Raw genomic sequence first — 20,137 nt, 5'->3', positions numbered from 1 at the left:
CGTACACCTGTGTCTCTCCCCTGTGTGTCCTTATTTAAACCAGCTGAACCCGTAGTGTCTTGTCCGTTCACTGTTGTTCACATGTTTTGTTTCCTACATGCTACTCACACCTCACCGCCCTCTCCTATCTCCTCCTCAGGAGTAAGCCGAGTCTGCAGGAACGGGGTAAGGCCGGTAGTGAACCGGCAGCGAGGTCAAGGTCACGGTTAAGTCGCCAGCCAAGCGCAGCGCAGGACCCGTGTTACAGTGGTGTTAATTCTTGGTAGTGTTTTGTGCCCGCCTGCAGACCCAGCCTGAGGAGGCTGTCTTTTGTTCATTTGTTTTATGTTTATTTTTGGTTTTGTTTCATTTCATAGGAGAAGAGAATTGTGGGAAGACTTTTGCCCCAAAAAAGACTGAATAAAAGACTCACGTGTGTTTGCAACTTATACCTGCATTTTGCGTCCAATTCTTCTACACAGAGATCATGACAATCTGTTTTAGGTGTTCCAGCTGCCACTGTTCTAAAATTCAAATTAAATCAAATCTTATTAGGATCAAATTTAAGCACAATAAATGTTAACACAGTGAGCCTTTTGATTTTATCACTTGTAATTAGAAAAAAAGCGTGTATGGATTTGTGTCATCTTATTTCTTGTGTTCTTTAAATTTATAGTAGATTTATTAACTGAAATAAATGACCATAAAATTAAAACAGTGTTAGGACGTTCTACTGCGTCAGCAGATGTCGGTCTTTCAGCCCCGCTTGTGTTTTTGCGTTATTATAAGAATGAAATGCAGTAGACTGTTATGATTTGTAACGGGTTCGACCCATGTTACTCAAACAACTCAGTTCAGGTGCTGGGGGAGGGAGGTGCTAATGATTTGGTCGGCTCTGTGTGTGTGTGTGTGTGTGTGTGTGTGTGTGTGAGAGAGAGAGGGGTGTCGCGGTCGTTTTCAGTGAAACAAAGGCTCAGCTGAAAAATGTTAGGCACATCAGTCACTTAACCCCCAATAAAAGGTATTGAGTGTTATGATAGTTGTAATATAACAGATGCGCACTGAATACTAAACCTAAACCAGGCACGGAGATTATTGAACCAAGATAGCCCCCATACCCGTTTAAAAAAAAAAAAACCAAAGAATATTATTGTGTATAGACTGATTAAAAACAATGCAATTTATGCTATCATAAGGAAAATAACAAGTTCTTCCATTCCAATGATTAAAAAAGGTAACAATGTCAACTTTAGAATCTAGAATCCAGGAGATTAAAATTACACAAATTGAAATCACTGAAAGTCTCCAGAAGAGCCTCAGATTCAAGAGGTTTTTAAAGTGGGGAGAAGTGCATTTCAGTTCCTCTGAATGTATAGGTGAGAACAGCCGATTCACACCTGGGGAGGGTGAATAATTTGTATTTGAATGTTGTCTGGCATTGTAAAGCACTATAGTGACACTAAAAGAACAACCCAGGATTAATAGGAATTCTTATACTGCATAAACATTATTTAGCTCTCCGCAGATGGCCGGCCCGTCCCCTCCCACCTCTCGCTCCTTTGAAGTCCGTGGGGCGCGTTCCATTTGCCCTGCTTGCATGCCGCACTTCCGGGTTGTTGCACGCGCGCTGCATACACAGCGCATAGTAAAATCCACTTTAACCCAACAAACCCCGAGTATTTAATAGCGCGGGGTGCAAGCCCGGGCATCGATAGCAACGATAGCTCACCAGTCATGTGTAATTCTGCGGTCCCGCTGCTTCGCATGTCTGAAGGGGAGGCCGCCTAACTAGTGAGCGAGGAGCGATATTGATTTGGGCGCACGCCGTGACAGGCTGAAAAAACTGTCAGATTAATGTGCAAAAACTATATAATAAAACTATATAAGACTACATGCCTTTAAAAGACTCAACTTTTATTTAAGCGCACTCACAATAACGAAAAAACGTTGTGATTTTGTAAGTGTTGTGATTTTGTAAGTGTTGTAAGCTGCGCTGTTCTGTATTGTTTTTGGTGAACTTGAGCGCGTCAGAAAATGAACGCAAACGTTTTTTTTAATGGTCAGAGTCAGTCTGCTTGCTGTTTTCCCGACGTGTTCATAATCATTAGTCTACTTCTGCCGGTGCGCTCTGGAAAACTCCATGCATGAGGCTGAGCGCTGATTAAAACTATGGAGTAAATTAAAGAGGAGAATTACGATGCCGAATCGAAGTCCTGAGCCCAAACCTCATTTAAATTAAATCAACAAATATTATAAGTAAAAAAACAATAGCCCACGTTTAGAAACCGTTTATAAATTCTTTCCGACATGAGTTGGCCCGGTGTTATGCGCAGAGCGCCGGGAGATTTCCTGAAGCTCTGAAATCACTGGGGCATTTTTTTTTAAATAGCCGCTATTTTTAATAACTGATGGAGGTTTTAAGCTGTATACACACGCATTCCTGCCTAAACAACTCTTAAAACTACACCTGTGACACAATAACAGTAATATTTCGAACATTCTGCAGGCTGATATTTGGAGAAAGGAAAGAATAATGAATAAACCAGTTGTTGGGTCAAAATAACCCAACCAGGTGTTCATTTGTAAACTACATCTCATATGAGCCAACATGAGTAACCCAACAATGTGTTTAAAGTACCTGAAATAATCCAGAACTTAAATAACAATAAACCGATACAGAGATACGCTGTATAACGGTCACTGTTGTATTTACGGCAACGAGCGAAAATGTCACTTTGCGCCACCTGGCGGCCGATTTACAAATTACTTTGAAATGCAACTGATTTATTTTGGCCGCTGACGTTTTTACGCGGCGGTGAGCGCGACGGTAATAACCATTCCAATTGATCAACTACTGTAAGTGGTCTACTTACTTTTGTTAATGAGTGTATACAGTAGTGACTCTTTCAAACTCAGGGTTGCTTTACACAGGGGTCACAGACACTTTCTAAGTATTATGTACGAAATGAAGAAATTAAAAAAGTGAAAAAAAAAAGACATAAAAGTGCCTGGAACTCCTCATTTACTTTATTTTAGCAAGTATAAAACTTTATAAGCTGACAGATTTGCACATTATTTATTTATTTATCTGTGTAGAGACATACACAGGAAAATCTCACAGATTCCAAGTGTTTCTAATTGTAGAATTTTAGCAAAAGAACCAAAGCTAGGCCAGGATTCATCTGGAATCATGAACCTTATTTTATATGGAATTTAATTGTTTAGCAGCTGAATTTAATTACGATATCACGCGGCACCTTGTGTCATTGATTGGAGGAAGAGACAGTGTTTTTGGAGTTCATTGAATCGTATAATAGTGATGTGGTGACAGGCTTACTGTCAGTGCAACTCAAAACATAATAACGTTTCGGTACACCAAGGAAAAGAGCACACGATGTACAAACAGCACCATGGACAGCTCTACCACATCCAAAGGGGGTGGGACACCGTTACTCACTAAGGCGGGTAGACAGATGTCATCTACATCTTATAAAACACGCCTGGCAACTCAGTTCAATTTGGGAGATGGTCCGAAGATATCACTTACGCTATTTTCCTCTCCCCACACACTCCCCATTCATTAGGAAAGTCCCCCTATTTGCACAGCACCAGCACGCCAGCTCAAATTCTTCTTCAGGTTACTCTGCCCAACCAGGCTCAGCCAAGCTCACCGGGTCACCCAATCATGGATTACCTCTCAGAGGCTGTATCTTTTACACTCCATCCTCACCTTCCTCACCAAACACACCTGGACACTCACTGCATGTTTGTATGTGTGTGCGCGCACATGCGTGTGTGTGTGTGTGTGTATGTGTGTGTGTGTGTGTGTGTGTGCGCGTGTGTGCGTATGTGCGTGTGCGCGTATGTGCGTATGTGCGTGTGCGTGTGTGCAAGAGTGTGTGGACCACAAATAAAAGCTCACTTATTTTCCCTGCATCCATGCCTTCCGGTGTCTGTGGTTTACTGTGCACACTGAAAGGGTTTAGAAGTAATGATGATGATAATAAGTAGTAGTAGTAAATAATTGGGTTGATTAGGCACCTGAATGATTAGGTTGACTCAAAGTAATCATCACTCCATTAGACTCCACAGACACACACATCTATTAAAGCATCGCTGTAAGTGCAGCATTTTTATTAAATTAATGACAAGTCAATGTAAAGGATTAGTGTTCAGGTTTTATTATATTATTATTATTATTATTATTATTAGGTTTATTAACATTCACACTTTCTGAAATATCTAGTTCTGATTAGCCCTCAACATAACATCAATATAAACCTATCAGTCATAACATTACAACACAACATATTACACCCAGTATTGTGTAGGTTTCCTTGTGCCACCTGGACAGCTCAGGCCTCTCCGGATATGACTCCATAAGACCTGTTGGGATAGTGCTGTGGAGTCGGGCACAAGGACATTGACAGGGATACTTTGGGCGCTGTGGGTTGTAGGATGAGGCCTTCATGGATCAGACTTATTTGTCTGGCACATCACATCGACACTTGATTGGATTGGGATATGGGGAGTTCGGAGGCTTTACCTGCTGGGCCCATGTGCAGCAAGCTGTGGTGCACTGGGTACTCTGGCCAGGGTCAGCTCAATATTGTATTCTCAGTAACTGTAGAGTACTCTATCATGAAGTAAAGCTTGGTATAATTTAGGACTACCTTACTGTGTATGCTTTTACTTAAAAAACATAGGATGAGAGAGTACACATGCAAGGCGTACCTAGTGACTTCATGTCCGCTGCCACTGCCTGGAACTCTGGCGATCTAAGCAGATGTATTACAGACTGGATCAGGATAGAAATGACTTGAGGAATCTCATCCCACTTCTATTGTTTAAGACCGTGTAGACCCAATCAAGGCATGTGACACAACAGTGCTGCAGAGCATAATGATGGTTAGGAAGGACAAACTGGCTGTTTTGGTGTGTCCTGTCACCATGAACCAATCAGAACACAGGGTTGTGGAACACGCCTTTGCTAAACAATTCTTTGATTAGTGGTAAATAATGTTACACATTAAACACCACATATTAAAGAATAGAGAAAAACTTAGTTTCTGTGTTCTATTCACAGTTAACGACCCTACTGTCACGATCTGGGTGTATTGGCAGGTGTTGACGCCGTGGGCGGAAGGAGCAGGCATAGATGCAGAGGGGTGGTGTAAACCACAAAAGAGTCTTTTTAATGAGAGTTAAACAAAGTATAAATAAAGATACAAACAAAGAAACAAACAAACTTAAACGATACTTAACTTTGTGCTAACAGGGGCTCTCTGGCAAGACACAGACAAGGGGAGACACCTAACACGCCCTGCGGCGAGACACCTAACACGCCCTGCGGCGAGACACCTAACACGCCCTGCGGCGAGACACCTAACACGCCCTGCGGCGAGACACCTAACACGCCCTGCGGCGAGACACCTAACACGCCCTGCGGCGAGACACCTAACACGCCCTGCGGCGAGACACCTAACACGCCCTGCGGCGAGACACCTAACACGCCCTGCGGCGAGACACCTAACACGCCCTGCGGCGAGACACCTAACACGCCCTGCGGCGAGACACCTAACACGCCCTGCGGCGAGACACCTAACACGCCCTGCGGCGAGACACCTAACACGCCCTGCGGCGAGACACCTAACACGCCCTGCGGCGAGACACCTAACACGCCCTGCGGCGAGACACCTAACACGCCCTGCGGCGAGACACCTAACACGCCCTGCGGCGAGACACCTAACACGCCCTGCGGCGAGACACCTAACACGCCCTGCGGCGAGACACCTAACACGCCCTGCGGCGAGACACCTAACACGCCCTGCGGCGAGACACCTAACACGCCCTGCGGCGAGACACCTAACACGCCCTGCGGCGAGACACCTAACACGCCCTGCGGCGAGACACCTAACACGCCCTGCGGCGAGACACCTAACACGCCCTGCGGCGAGACACCTAACACGCCCTGCGGCGAGACACCTAACACGCCCTGCGGCGAGACACATAACAGGGGGACAAACACAACAGGACATAAACGAGGTGTGGAGCTGAAACGAGACACTAGGGAGAACGGGAGACACTAGAGACACGGGAGACACGGGAGACACTAGAGAGGACAGGCGACACTAGAGAGGACAGGCGACACTAGAGAGGACAGGCGACACTAGAGAGGACAGGCGACACTAGAGAGGACAGGCGACACTAGAGAGGACAGGAGACACTAGAGAGGACAGGAGACACTAGAGAGGACAGGAGACACTAGAGAGGACAGGAGACACTAGAGAGGACAGGAGACACGTAAAGACGAGACGAGAGACCAAGAGAGGGGCAGGACAAGGGCTAAAGACATGGCAATCAGCTAGGCATGGCTTTTAGCTAAACATGGTTAAGCATTGCTTAACCATGGCAGTTAGCTACACATACACCTAGCTAAGCATGTCTTTAGCCCCAACATGCATTAAGCTATACTTACCTACTAGCTTAAACACACTAGGGAATAGGGGCACCGAAACACAGACAAGGATACCCAGTGGCTAGGCGAGGCAGCCCTCCTAGACTAAGGGAGGCAGCACTCACAAGCTAGTCGTTACTCCCAAGCCCGGAGGGACAGCGCTCTAAACCTAGGCACACTGGAACACTAGGGGGAGAGGAAACACAGGACAAAGGATACCCAGTGGCCAGGCTAGGGGACCATCATAGGCTAAGCTAGGCTCAGGACACATCATAGGCTAAGCTAGGCTCAGGACACATCAAAGGCTAAGCTAGGCTCAGGACACATCAAAGGCTAAGCTAGGCTCAGGACACATCAAAGGCTAAGCTAGGCTCAGGACACATCAAAGGCTAAGCTAGGCTCAGGACACATCAAAGGCTAAGCTAGGCTCAGGACACATCAAAGGCTAAGCTAGGCTCAGGACACATCAAAGGCTAAGCTAGGCTCAGGACACATCAAAGGCTAAGCTAGGCTCAGGACACATCAAAGGCTAAGCTAGGCTCAGGACACATCAAAGGCTAGGCTAGGCTCAGGACACATCAAAGGCTAGGCTAAGGACACATCAAAGGCTAGGCTAAGGACACATCAAAGGCTAGGCTAAGGACACATCAAAGGCTAGGCTAAGGACACATCAAAGGCTAGGCTAAGGACACATCAAAGGCTAGGCTAAGGACACATCAAAGGCTAGGCACACTGGGCAACTAGGAGGGGGGGAAACACAGGATAGCTAGAGACACAGAGGGGCTATGGCTAGAAGCATGCTAGTACTGTAACTGTACTATAAACTCAACATAGCATTTAGCTAATCATGCTCCTAGCCACACATACACCTAACTGCTTACCTGCTCTAGCTAACCACACGAACACAGGAGGACAGGACTGAATCAGCTCCACAAACACAGACACACAAAACATACACAGAGACATGGCCACTAAGAGAGCCCAAGTTAACACAACTAAAATCAAAGTACAAATTAAACAGATAAAAACAAACCAAAATGCCCACATAACTGACAGTGGTTTTACCAAAAATGCTCGACCCAGTTTCCCAGTCTAAACAGCTATTTATAGATTAATTGATGGCTACCTCGGTTCAGGTGTGCACTGCATCACCTGACCGAGGTGCCTGCTGGGAAACTGAGTCGGCCAACAAAAACTACAAAATAAAAACAGTGACCTCTAGTGGAGGACCCTTACACCTACGCTCTATTAGTTTCTAAATTTTTTCCCAACCACTTTAAGCGATTTGGAAAACGTAATGTTTTGGTGCTCAGATATTAGGTTATTAATTTTTCGGTTATTTTGATTACAAATTCACTTTAAAACGATAGATACCAACAGCGATACCATCGCAATTATTCTCCCTTCGAAGTGCCCTACGAAAGCATTATTTATGCCGGTTGAAGCACAGCCTTGGTTTCGTTTGTGCGAACAAGAAGGTGGGTTTTTAAGTGAGTATCTTTGTAAAAAAAAAAAAAAAAAAAAAGAGAAATTTCTCATAACAATATTTGTAGTGTTAGAGGTTTTCACTTATAATAAATGTTATCTGTACTGTTCACTTATTCAACATATACAGTGCACAAAGTGTTAAGCACTAAGAAAATAAAAAAATATATACACTACCATAGTGCAAGCCTATTTAAAATATTACTTAATATATATTCAATGAATGTACCCAAATAAATCAACAACAATGCTATAAATAAGCATGTGGTATTGTGCTATCAGAAGTGGAAGTAGAATATGGACTATTCATACTGTAGGTTAAATTTTATATATATATATATATATATATATATATATATATATATATATATATATATATAGCCTACTTGTTTGCAAAAGTATTTAAAGAGAGTCTGAAAGGGGGAAACCATATAGGAAAATAAACAAAATATTTATTAAGTTCATTCGAGATTAATTTAAACAAAAAAATACAGGATGCATTCTGCCTTGATGTTTGTTCAAAGGATGATCATTATCATCATCCTCATCAGAAGTGTCATCTTCCTCATTCACATCAGCACCAGAAAGACCCCCTCTTCCTCATCAAAAAGCGGGACATTTTCCTTGAATGTAATGTTGTGGAGAATTGCAGTAACTACAATTACATGGCAGCTTTTGGAGGGGTTCAGTTTCAGGCCACCACTGGACTCGCTTGTTTGGTCACACTTGCAAAGTCCCTCCACTTCTTTCTGACTTCCTCTGGGCTTCTCTCATACCCATTTCCAGAAGCATACATTTTTTGTGCGATTTCATTCCATGTTTTTTTTTTTTTTTTGTCTGAATTTGTAACTGTTTTTTTAATTTGGAGAAAAGCAAGATTTGATTGTTTCCCACCTCCTCCAAAAGAACTTCAAGCTCTTTTTTAGTAAATTGTGGTTTTCGTGTCATTTTTTCACATCAACTCTCATTAAAACATGGCTGTATGTAAAGGGACTTATATAGGAAATGATCTTGAGCAAAATAGGTAACAGGTGTTCACAACACAATCCCAGCATTTTCAAAACCCATAATTTCTTTTTATTTTAATTGTACTTATGTATCAAGACCAAATAAAAAAAAACGAGTTAAAATGAAATATAACTAACAGTTATAGACTTTGTTATCCGAAAAGAGCACATTTAAACTGTGTATGCCTATATATGTTTTATTGTACAAATAATGAATGTTGCGTTCGTGACATTACAACACTTCTATGTAACGTCACTGCGAAAGCGCCACTGCGAACGTCACTGCGAAAGCGCATTAAATGCGAGCCGAAGAGAGATAAAAAAAAACACTTAACAGTAGGGGGTGATATGTGCCTATGGCACTACTCCAGCATTGTATCGAAGAAGAAGAAGAACGACAGATTAAACCAACATGGTTCTAACGATGGAAGTGCGACACAGGTACTATGGTGATGGGAAACACTCGTGACTAGTTAGTTATTTTCTTCAACGTTGCATCGTACAACGGTGGTTAAATAAAGAGGGCAGGAGTAGCTCAGTGGTTAAGGCATTGGACTACGGTTCGGAAGATCCCAGGTTCAAACCCCACAACCACCTAGTTGCCACTGTTGGGCCCTTGAGCAAGGCCCTTAACCCTCAATTGCTCAGATGTATAATGAGATAAAAAATGTAAGTTGCTCTGGATAAGGGCGTCTGCCAAATGCTTAGATGTAGATGTAAAGAGCTACATCGTTGTATGGGAAACGCACCCCAGATTATGAATGTTTGGTTAAGTAATGCTGGCTATCCCACTGAGACACCAGTTTTTTTTCAGCTTGCCTTGTCGAATGTTTCTCAGATGGGATTTGTTACACTTTCTGCAAAGTGGATGTTATTTTATTGTACATCAGCAGATTGGTCAAATTTTCCTAAAGAGGACTTGACTGGTCAAACTTTTTGCGGGAGTTGGTGAGGTTTCTTGAATTTTCTTTGGAAATGGAGATGATTGTTTAATTATCCTGCAAAAGCAAATAAGAAGTGAGAAGTGAGTGATACTAAGAGATAATCTGAGAAGGAGCAGTTTGGCACTAGTCAGGAGCACACAGGGTTGGTTAGATGTTCTGCATGGTGGTTATAGTTGTTTGGGAATCTGTGTGCACAAGCATTTGTTTAAGGTTATAATAATTTAAGTAATAAGTAATTGTTTGCTGCAGGTCTAAAATGGATGTCTTGATTTTAAAAATACATAGTAATCATGTAAAATTCAGATGTTTATTTATATACTTAAAAAAATTGTTGGCATAAAATTGTGTTTATTAATTTGTCATGTTTTCAAATGAAAATTGGAAATTCAAATAGAATTATATTTTCTTTAACATTTAGCTCTATAATGAACCTCTAATAAATTAAGCAATATCAGACTCTAGGTCATGTTGTTGTGATCAATACCAACATGGCTGTGATTTCTACAGTACGTTGGCTGAGCCCTCGTGCCTCTGATTACATCACAGCCATCACAGCACACTGGATATTGTTTGTGATAATGCTTTTATACATTTTTTTATTGGTTTCTCGATTTGTTTTGTGTGTATTAGTGAGTTAGTGTGGTGTGTTTTCTCTCGTCCACAGTGTGTGTGATTGTGCTGTATCACATCCTCCCCCTCAGCACCTGCAGTCGCTCCCAGCTGCAGCAGTGCTTCTCTGTGCTCTCTCACTCACCCAGGTTTTTGTACCATGCTCTAACACTGTGTGAACACCCAGCTACTACTGATCACATGGAAACTCTGACAGTAGTAATCTCCTGCATCTTCAGTCTGGACTCCTCTGATGGTCAGAGTGAAGTCAGTACCAGATCCACTGCCACTGAAACGAGCTGGAGTCCCTGACTGTAAGCTATTAATATTGTAGATCAGGAGTTTAGGAGCTTCTCCAGATTTCTGCAGGTACCAGTGGAGGGAGCTAGTAGAGCTGCTGGTTCTACAGTTGATGGTGACGGTGTTTCCTGGAGCAACAGTTTGCACTGAAGGAGTCTGAGTCACAGTCACCTGACCTCTGGATCCTGAAGAGAAACATAGATTGTGTTTCTGTGCTGTAAAGTGCTGTAGAATTAGTATGAAATGAAGTGTGTGAGGCTGTGAGTTGATGTTAAACTCTCACCTTGAGTCCAGAGGGCCAGTGTGCAGATGAAGACGCTGATCAAAGTCATGGTTGCTGTGGGTGAAGTTGCTGAGCAGCAGCTCTCAGTCATGAAGTGTTAAAGTCACAGGGCTATAAACACTCACAGAGCACTGAAGCATGGACTGCTAATGCAAAGTGTGTGTGTGTGTGTGTGTGTGTGTGTGTGTGTGTGTGTGTGTGTGTGTGTGTGTGTTTGTGTGTGTGTGTGTGTGTGTGTGTATGGCCTGCTAATGCAAAGTGTGTGTGTGTGTGTGTGTGTGTGTGTGTGTGTGTGTGTGTGTGTGTGTGTGTGTGTGTGTGTGTGTGTGTGTGTGTGTGTGTGTGTGTGTGTATGGCCTGCTAATGCAAAGTGTGTGTGTGTGTGTGTGTGTGTGTGTGTGTGTGTGTGTGTGTGTGTGTGTGTGTGTGTGTGTGTGTAGGTTTTTGTACGATGGTTTCATTAGAATGTATCACTGTGGTACACTTTTGGTGGAGGCTCCAAACTCATCGTCAACAGTAAGTGTGTTTTCTTTTTTAAAACCAAATCCATATAGAGAATTACTAATTGTGGGAATAATTTAATCTAAACCAAACAGATTATATATGTTTATTATTGTATAATTTATGTTTATTGTGTATTATTCTGCTCTGATGAGGAATACATTTCAGTATCAGAACAGATCCCATATAAATCTTCTTAAACAAATCTCCAATTATTTATGTTAAATATGTAATAATTACACACTTGCTATATATTCCACATGCAATAACTCTGCAGTTACTCTATAATAAAGATTTAATAAATATAGTTAGTGTGTGCTGATGTAAAATCCAGATGAAAGCTGCTGTGTGTGTTTGTGTTAAACAATGAATATTTCTGTAATCAGCTACATTTGTATTTGCTGCAGTTAAATATGCTGAAGGTTTGAACTATAAAGGAATAACACGTCATGAAAAATAATTTTTTTCTAGATAAATGACAGTGTGGAACATGTGTGTTTTGTCTCTGGACTGAAACTGATGTTAAATAATAAAATACTCAATGAAACTCAGTCATGAAGTCAGACTTTATTAGACTTAATTACTCTGTAAGATCAGTCAGTTCCACAAAGTTATAAATATATATTTTATAATTGTGTGTAAATGACGTGTATATGATGTGTTTATAATGTGTGTGTGTTTCTCCTCTCCAGCGGGTGTCGTGGTAAAGCCCTCCGTGTCTCTGCTCCCTCCGTCCCCTCTGCAGCTGTCTGAGGGATCGGCCTCGCTGCTCTGCCTGCTGTCTGGCTACTCTCCACAGGGGGCGCTGGTGAGCTGGACAGTGGACGGCTCAGAGGTGAAGAACGGGGTTCTGACCAGCGCAGAAGAAGAGAAGAACAGCCGTTACAGCCGCAGCAGCACCCTGACCCTCAGCAAAGACCTCTGGGAAAAGGGGGAGGAGTTCAGCTGTAAGGTCTCCCATAACAACATCAATCATCCAGTCACGTTCAGAAAGAGTCAGTGTGAAGACTAGTGGATCCAAGATAGAGTTTAACATAGAGCTGCTTATGATCATCTACAATAGAGTTTCAATTCTACACAATGCTGACATTTCTGTCTTTACTCTCTTCACTGTCCTGTTGCTCTTCCTGTAGTTTTTGCTGAAATAAAGCTGAGTTTTGGACGTTGTCTGTTCTTTTATTGGAGTTAATAGTGATGATCAGTGTGATGAGAGAGTGGGATTAGCTGTAGATTCAGTGCTGTGTGTTGTGCTTCAATGAGTTTGACTGAAGGAAGTTGAACATCTGGTGAAGTTTCTGTTCTATTCTGGGAGAAATGAAACCATTCAGTCCTGTTCATGCAAATCTCACTTACACCTCACTGCTCTCTCCTTAAGACAGGATTAATATGTAGACTATTGTTCTTCTTTCATTTTATCGTGTTTAAAAGCTCAAAGTTCTTTCACGTTTTGTATATTTTCAAATTCAAATTCAAATTTTATTTGTCACATACACAGTCATACACAGTACGAAATGTAGTATAGTGAAATGCTTACACGACCGCCAGTGACCTTAAAAAGAGAATTAAAACTTATAAGTAATAAATATCAATAGAAGAAATATGATATAAAAATTAAATAAAAATTTAACTAGAAAAAATAGAACCTGAAAATAGAAATATACTGTACACATAGAACTATAATGGTGTGCAAGAATGCATAGAAAAAGTGACTTTGTGCAATGGTTATTAAAGTGACTTTGTGCAATAGTCCAGAATGTAAACGTAAACATGGAGTGTAGATGTGATGTGCATGGAGTTGTCCATAGTGTCCATGGATGTATAAAGATTGATTGATTGTGAGAATTGTGAAAATATTGTGTTAGTTTTGCCGAGTGGTGTGGTTGAGTGGTGTATTTGATATGATACTTTGATATTTACAGTTTTTTCCAATTGCTAACACACAATTTTTCAAACTAGTCTGGTTTTATTAAAATACTTAACACAATGTACAAAACCACACACCCAAACTGCAAAATACCTCATACATCCTGCAAAATAAAGCACTGCAACCGAAACTACACATAGCATTATCAAAATCAAACTTTTGCATGAAATGGCACACACTTCATTCATATTACCAGATTTTTGCCTAACCAACTACACACTGTTGGGCATAATGAAAAGCACCCCATCTTTACTATGCTTTGCCATAATACTAAAATATGTATCAGATTGTTCACATGCACAGAAATATTTGCAGATACACACACATGCTGTTGCAACACTTTTTTTTCACTACAGTAAACAAGTCAGTGCAACATATGCACAGCAGATATATTTACATGGGACTGAAAAAAAATCTTCTTATAAAAAACAGTAAACTGAAAAAGAAAATTTCAGAAAAAATATATTACAGTAAAAAAAAGAGGCAAGAAAAATAATTAGGCAGCATCTTACTGCACAGCCGAGTCTGGCCACAACGCCTTATTAACATCACAGGCAATATCTTCCCTTGCCAGACATCGAGGGAAGAAGCGCCTTAAGTGCCTTATCCATCCCTGAATTGCACCCACATCAATCTCATCACATGCCTCTTCCATGGCCTGCACAAGCTACATGTGCACAAAGGGCTGCCGGTTGTATACCTTCCACCGCCATGCCGAAAAGAACTCTTCTGTGGGGTTCAGAAATGGTGAGTATGGTGGGAGGTATTGCACGAGAAATGTTGGGTAGTCAGCAAACCAGTTTTGGACTGGGGCTGCACGATGAAAGCTCACGTTGTCCCATACTACAACGTACCAGTTTCTTTCTTTCTGAGAAGACTGAGGAAGGCCCAGCTTCCACCAACGATCCTGACCACCTTCTATAGAGGAACTATTGAGAGCATCCTGAGCAGCTGCATCACTGTCTGGTTTGGGAATTGTGCCATATCGGACCGCAAGACACTACAGCGGATAGTGAGGACAGCAGAGAAGATCATCGGGGTCTCTCTTCCCTCTATTAAAGACATCTACACCACACGCTGCATCCGCAAAGCCACCAGCATTGTGGCTGATCGGACACACCCCTCTCACACACACTTCACACTCCTGCCATCTGGAAAAAGGTACCGAAGCATTTGGACACATACATCCAGACTGTGCAACAGCTTTTTTTTCCACAAGCTATCCGTTTTCTCAAAAAAAAAGGGACTGGACTGATAAACACACACACACACACACACACACACACACACACACAGATACACACACACACACAAACATTATCGCTCAGCTTAACTCAACTACCTCAAAACATTGAGAATGGACTGACTAATCAACACAAGCGCAAACACACTGACCTACACCAGCAAACTATCGTACACACCAACCTGTAAATGCTCTTTTGCACAATATTCATCACTGGACTACTTTTTGCAATAACTTCTTTACTTCTTAATTTTTTTGCTGCTATGTTAAGGAATGTTTACTATTTCTCCACTACATCAATTCATCACCTCTACACAATATTATTATGTTACGTTGTGTTTTGTTGCACTGTCACTTTGTTGCTTTTGTTTGCACATTTGCAGGTGCACTTTATGTTGTCTGTTGTCTGTAAAAAATGAAAAAACCTGTAGATAGTCTTCCTTAGCTAGTTAGTTTTTGGTAATTTATGTTGTAATTTATGTTGTCAGGTCAATCTGTCTTGTCTCTGCTAGGCAGCTAACTAGGCCTCTTAGTTAGCTAGTTTTGTTTTTCTGTTAATTTACGTTGTAAATTTATGTTGCATGTAGCACCTTGGTCCTGGAGGAACGTTGTTTTGTTTCACTGTGTACTAACTGTATATGGTTGAAGTGACAATAAAGCCTACTTGACCTTGAACTTTAACTCTTTGATGGTCTGCATCATTCATACGCTCTGGTGGTATGAGAATGTTGTGAAGTCTGTCCAGAAATGTGAAAATATGGGCTGTGTTTTATGGTCTGAGGTTGGCATGATGGTGGAGGACACCATGCATACTGGAGATGGCAGTGCACATTGTGATGTTTCCACCACGTTGGCCAGGAACATCTATAATGGCTCTGTGGCCAATGACATTTCTCCCCTTTCTTCTGGTCTTTGCTAGGTTGAACCCAGCCTCATCTATAAAGATGATGTCATGACACGTCAAGCCACAGCCCCGTCATGATCACCTGAGAACTCCCATTCCATTCTTCCAACCACCTCTTATCTCTTACCGCCTCACTCTCCGCTCTCCACACACCTGTTCACTATCAGTCATCACCCATCATACCTATTTAAACCACACCATGACACCACCATGTCACCAGATTATTGTGTGCCTTTTGATAGCCTAATTCTCCAGCGTTAATTCCATGTCTTGACTACCTGTTACCGACCATGCTTCGTCTTTTTCTCGACCCCGTCCTTTTCTCACGTTTGGATTCCACGCTCACTGACTTTTGTTATTGACCTTTGGATTTTCTACAACGACTACGAATTCGGATCACGGACTTTCTCTTGTCTCTCTGGCTCTGAATCTCGCTCGCCTTCGACCACGAATACACTTCTGAAACCCGCCACCAACCTGTGCGACGTCTCCATCCTCTCGCCGGCTCTCCACGTCTCTGCAACACTGCGTGAGTCGCGCTGCACACAAAACTTCCTCGCCGGCTCTTTGCACTTCCGCATTCCTGCTCAGGACACACAAGGCGCTCGCCGACTCACCGCGCTTCAGCATTCCTCCCAGGCCCACGTCGCACACAGAGCTCTCACGCACGCTTCCCCATTCCAGCGAGACTCTCTGCTCACGCCACAGCCCGGAGCTTAACCCAACCTACCTTTTACTCTTCAGGCCCTTGATGGTAGTAGTCTAACTCCCATTAATCATCGCACCACCCCCACTACCCTACAGTTTCTCATTTCTAATCATCAGAACGCTCATGCACCCATTGTGCTGGGGCTCCCTTGGCTAAAATTACATAACCCCCACATTGATTGGATAAAAAGGAGCATCCTTGATTGGTGCCTCACCTGTCTCTCCTCATGTTTACACTCAGCTCTCACGAGCCGGACCACGCCTTCGTCACGAAAGGAGATCCCCGATTTAACAAAGGTTCCGCCTGAATGCCACGACCTGCGACAAGTGTTCAGCAAACCACGGGCCGCATCCTTACCACCTCATTGCCCCCACAACTGTGCAATTGACCTCCTTCCCGGCACCGCCCCACCCAAAGAGAGGCCATGGAACAGTACATTAATGAATCGCTTACAGCAGGGATTATCCGCCCATCATCCTCACCGGCGGGGGCGGGATTCTTCTTCGTTGAAAAGAAGGACAAGTCCCTCAGGCCTTGTATCGATTATAGAGGTTTAAATAAGATCACGATAAAGAACCGCTACCCTCTCCCACTGATGTCATCCGCCTTCGAACTCCTCCAGGATGCCCGTGTCTTCACCAAACTAGATTTACGGAATGCCTATCACCTTGTCAGGATACGGGAAGGCGATAAGTTAAAGACTGCTTTCAACACACCCCCTGGGCCATTACAAAAACCTTGTTGTTCCATTTGGTTTGACCAATGCACCGGCTGTGTTCTAGGCCCTCATTAATGACATTCTTAGGGATTTCCTCAATGTTTTTGTCTTTGCATATCTGGATGATATCCTAATATTTTTACGCTCTACAAAGGAACACAAATGCCACGTACGCCAGGTCCTGCAATGACTGTTAGAAAATAAGCTGTATGTCAAAGCAGAGAAATGTGAGTTCCATTGTACCTCTACCTCCTTTCTGGGTTACTCCATCTCCCCGACAGGCATCCAGATGGACCCTACCAAATTCAAGGTGGTCACCGACTGGCCATTGCCGTCTTCAAGACGCGAACTCCAACGGTTCTTGGGGTTCGCAAACTTCTATCGTCGCTTCATTCGAAGTTATAGCATGGTGGCGACCCCACTTACTGCACTCACCTCATCAAAGACTCCGTTCGGATGGAACTCACTGGCCAATATGGCCTTCAAGGAACTTAAGCGGCGCTTCACCACAGCCCCAGTTCTTATTTTTCCAGACCCTTCCCTCCAGTTTGTCATGAAGGTAGACGCATCCGAGACAGGAGTAGGGGCTGTCCTGTCACAAAGAGGTTCGGAGGATCACAAACTTCATCCCTGCTGCTTTTTCTCCCGCCGCCTTACACCATCTGAACGGAACTATGGCAATGGGGATCGTGAACTTTTGGCAGTCAAACTGGCACTCGAGGAGTGGAGACATTGGTTGGAGGGAGCAAAACACTCCTTTCTTGTCTGAACCTTGAATATTTAAAGACGGCAAAGAGACTCAATTCACGCCAGGCACGATGGTCGCTGTTCTTCTTCCGCTTTCAGTTTACGTTGTCGTACCGCCCGGGTTCCAAGAACGTCAAGCCCGATGCCCTCTCCCGACAGTTTTCCACTCCCCAGGACATGACTATGCCGGAGACAATTCTTCCCCCTCATTGCCTTGTGGCAGCGACCCGACTTGAGGTGGAGCACCTCGTCCAACATACCCTTGAACGAGAACCAGGCCCAAGCACTGTTCCCCCCAACAAACTCTTTGTTCCCACTTCTGTGCGCCCCCAGGTCTTGGACTGGACCAATAGTTCCAGATTGGCGTGCCACCCCGGGGTGACATGCACCCTCCTTCTCCTACACAAAGCTTAGGGTGGCCCACCATCAAGGAAGACGTCAGGAGCTTTGTGGCGTCCTGCGACAGCTGTTCCAGGAAAAAGAATTCTAACCGACCCCCTGAAAGCCTACCTAGACCTCTCCCCGTTTCTCACCGCCCCTGGTCCCACATATCCATCGATTTTGTCACGGGACTACCACCGTCACAGTATAATACCTGCATCCTAACTATCGTGGATCGTTTTTCTAAGCAGCTCATTTTATTCCACTACCCAAGCTTCCGTCCGCCAAAGAAACAGCTGAACTCCTGGTTAACCACGTCTTTCGACTCCACGGACTCCTTATCGACATTGTCTCTGACAGGGGTCCCCAGTTCTCCGCCCGGTTCTGGAAGGCTTTTTGCAACCTCATTGGTGCCACCCCCAGTCTCTCATCCGGTTTTCACCCCCAAACTAATGGCCAAACAGAACGGATGAACCAGGAACTAGAGAAATCGCTAAGGTGCATGTCCTCCCAGGACTCATCCGCCTGGAGCCGCTTCCTCCCCTGGGTGGAGTAGGCCCACAACACACTCCCTACTTCCTCCACAGGCATGTCCCCTTTCCACTGCTGTCTGGGTTATCAACCAACCCTCTTTCCGGCCCAAGAAGAGGAGGTGGCTGTCCCATCAGCCCTAACATTCGTCTGCAATCAAACAACAAACGTGCCCGCAATCAGCTGCTACGCACTGTAAGCATGTTCCAGCGTCAAGCTAACCATCACAGGTCATCAGCGCCCCGGTATCGCATCAGTCAAAGGGTCGTGCAGTCCACACATGATCTTCCCCTCAAGACCACTTCAAGAAAGCTCTCTCCAAGGTTTGTCGGTCCCTTCACAATCAACCGCATCATTAACCCATGCTCTGTCCGACTCTTTCTATCCCTCTCCATGCGTCGAATTAACCCCACCTTCCATGTGGGCATCACTATTGATGGGGTGAAGCCTTTACGGTCCGCAGGCTGCTCAAGTCTCGCCGCCGCGGATGTGGCCTCCAGTACTTGGTAGACTTGGAGGGTTACGGCCCCGAGGAAACAAGCTGGGTACCCGCTATATTTATTCTAGACCATTCTCTAACCACCGATTTCCACCGACTACACCACGAGGCACCCGCAAGAACGCCTGGAGGCGTTCGTAGGGGGGAGGGTACTGTCACGACACATCAAGCCACAGCCCCGTCATGATCACCTGAGAACTCCCATTCCATTCTTCCAACCACCTCTTATCTCTTACCGCCTCACTTTCCACTCTCCACACACCTGTTCACTATCAGTCATCACTCATCATACCTATTTAAACCACGCCATGACTCCACCATGTCGCCAGATTATTGTGTGCCTTTTGATAGCCCAATTCTCCAGCGTTTATTCCCTGTCTTGACTACCTGTTACCGACCACGCTTCGTCTTTTTCTCGACCCCGTCCTTGTCTCACGTTTGGATTCCACGCTCACAGACTTTTGTTATCGACCTTTGGATTTTCTACAACGACTACGAATTCGGATCACGGACTTTCTCTTGTCTCTCTGGCTCTAAACCTCGCTTGCCTTCGACCACGAATAAGCTTCTAAAACCCGCCACCAACCTGTGCGACATCTCCATCCCCTCGCTGGCTCTCCACGTCTCTGCAACACTGCGCGAGTCGCTCTGCACACAAAACTTCCTCGCCGGCTCTTTGTAGTTCCGCATTCCTGCTTAGGACACACAAGGCGTGCTCGCCGACTTAAGTTTACAATGGCAGCTTCCTGCACCCTGGTGAACATTTGGCCCCTTCCTCCACCATGGTGTCTTGATAGCTGATGTCATTCACTAAGTAAACAGGTGTCACCTGTATTCCAAAGCTTTGGAGCTAAATATGAAAAAGCCCTACCCCCTTTTGTACATTTTCAGGTCTTTTATCGTTGAGCTAGTAGTA

General features: G+C 44.0%; 2 gene segments (V, D, J or C); one reads left to right on the top strand and one right to left on the bottom strand.

Annotated features, from left to right (window-relative positions):
* Positions 1-10,646: 10,646 nt before the first annotated feature.
* LOC128534686 (immunoglobulin kappa variable 1-39-like) lies at positions 10,647-11,113 on the bottom strand. The segment is given in 2 exon segments: positions 10,647-10,966; positions 11,065-11,113. Coding segments are annotated over 2 exon segments (369 nt in total).
* Positions 11,112-12,577, top strand: LOC128534685 (immunoglobulin kappa constant-like). The segment is given in 3 exon segments: positions 11,112-11,120; positions 11,529-11,580; positions 12,258-12,577. Coding segments are annotated over 3 exon segments (381 nt in total).
* Positions 12,578-20,137: the final 7,560 nt, after the last annotated feature.

The sequence above is a fragment of the Clarias gariepinus genome, chromosome 12, assembly GCF_024256425.1.
Source record: "Clarias gariepinus isolate MV-2021 ecotype Netherlands chromosome 12, CGAR_prim_01v2, whole genome shotgun sequence".
NCBI classification, from domain to species: Eukaryota; Metazoa; Chordata; class Actinopteri; order Siluriformes; family Clariidae; genus Clarias; species Clarias gariepinus.
This window is presented reverse-complemented; position numbering and strand designations above follow the sequence as displayed.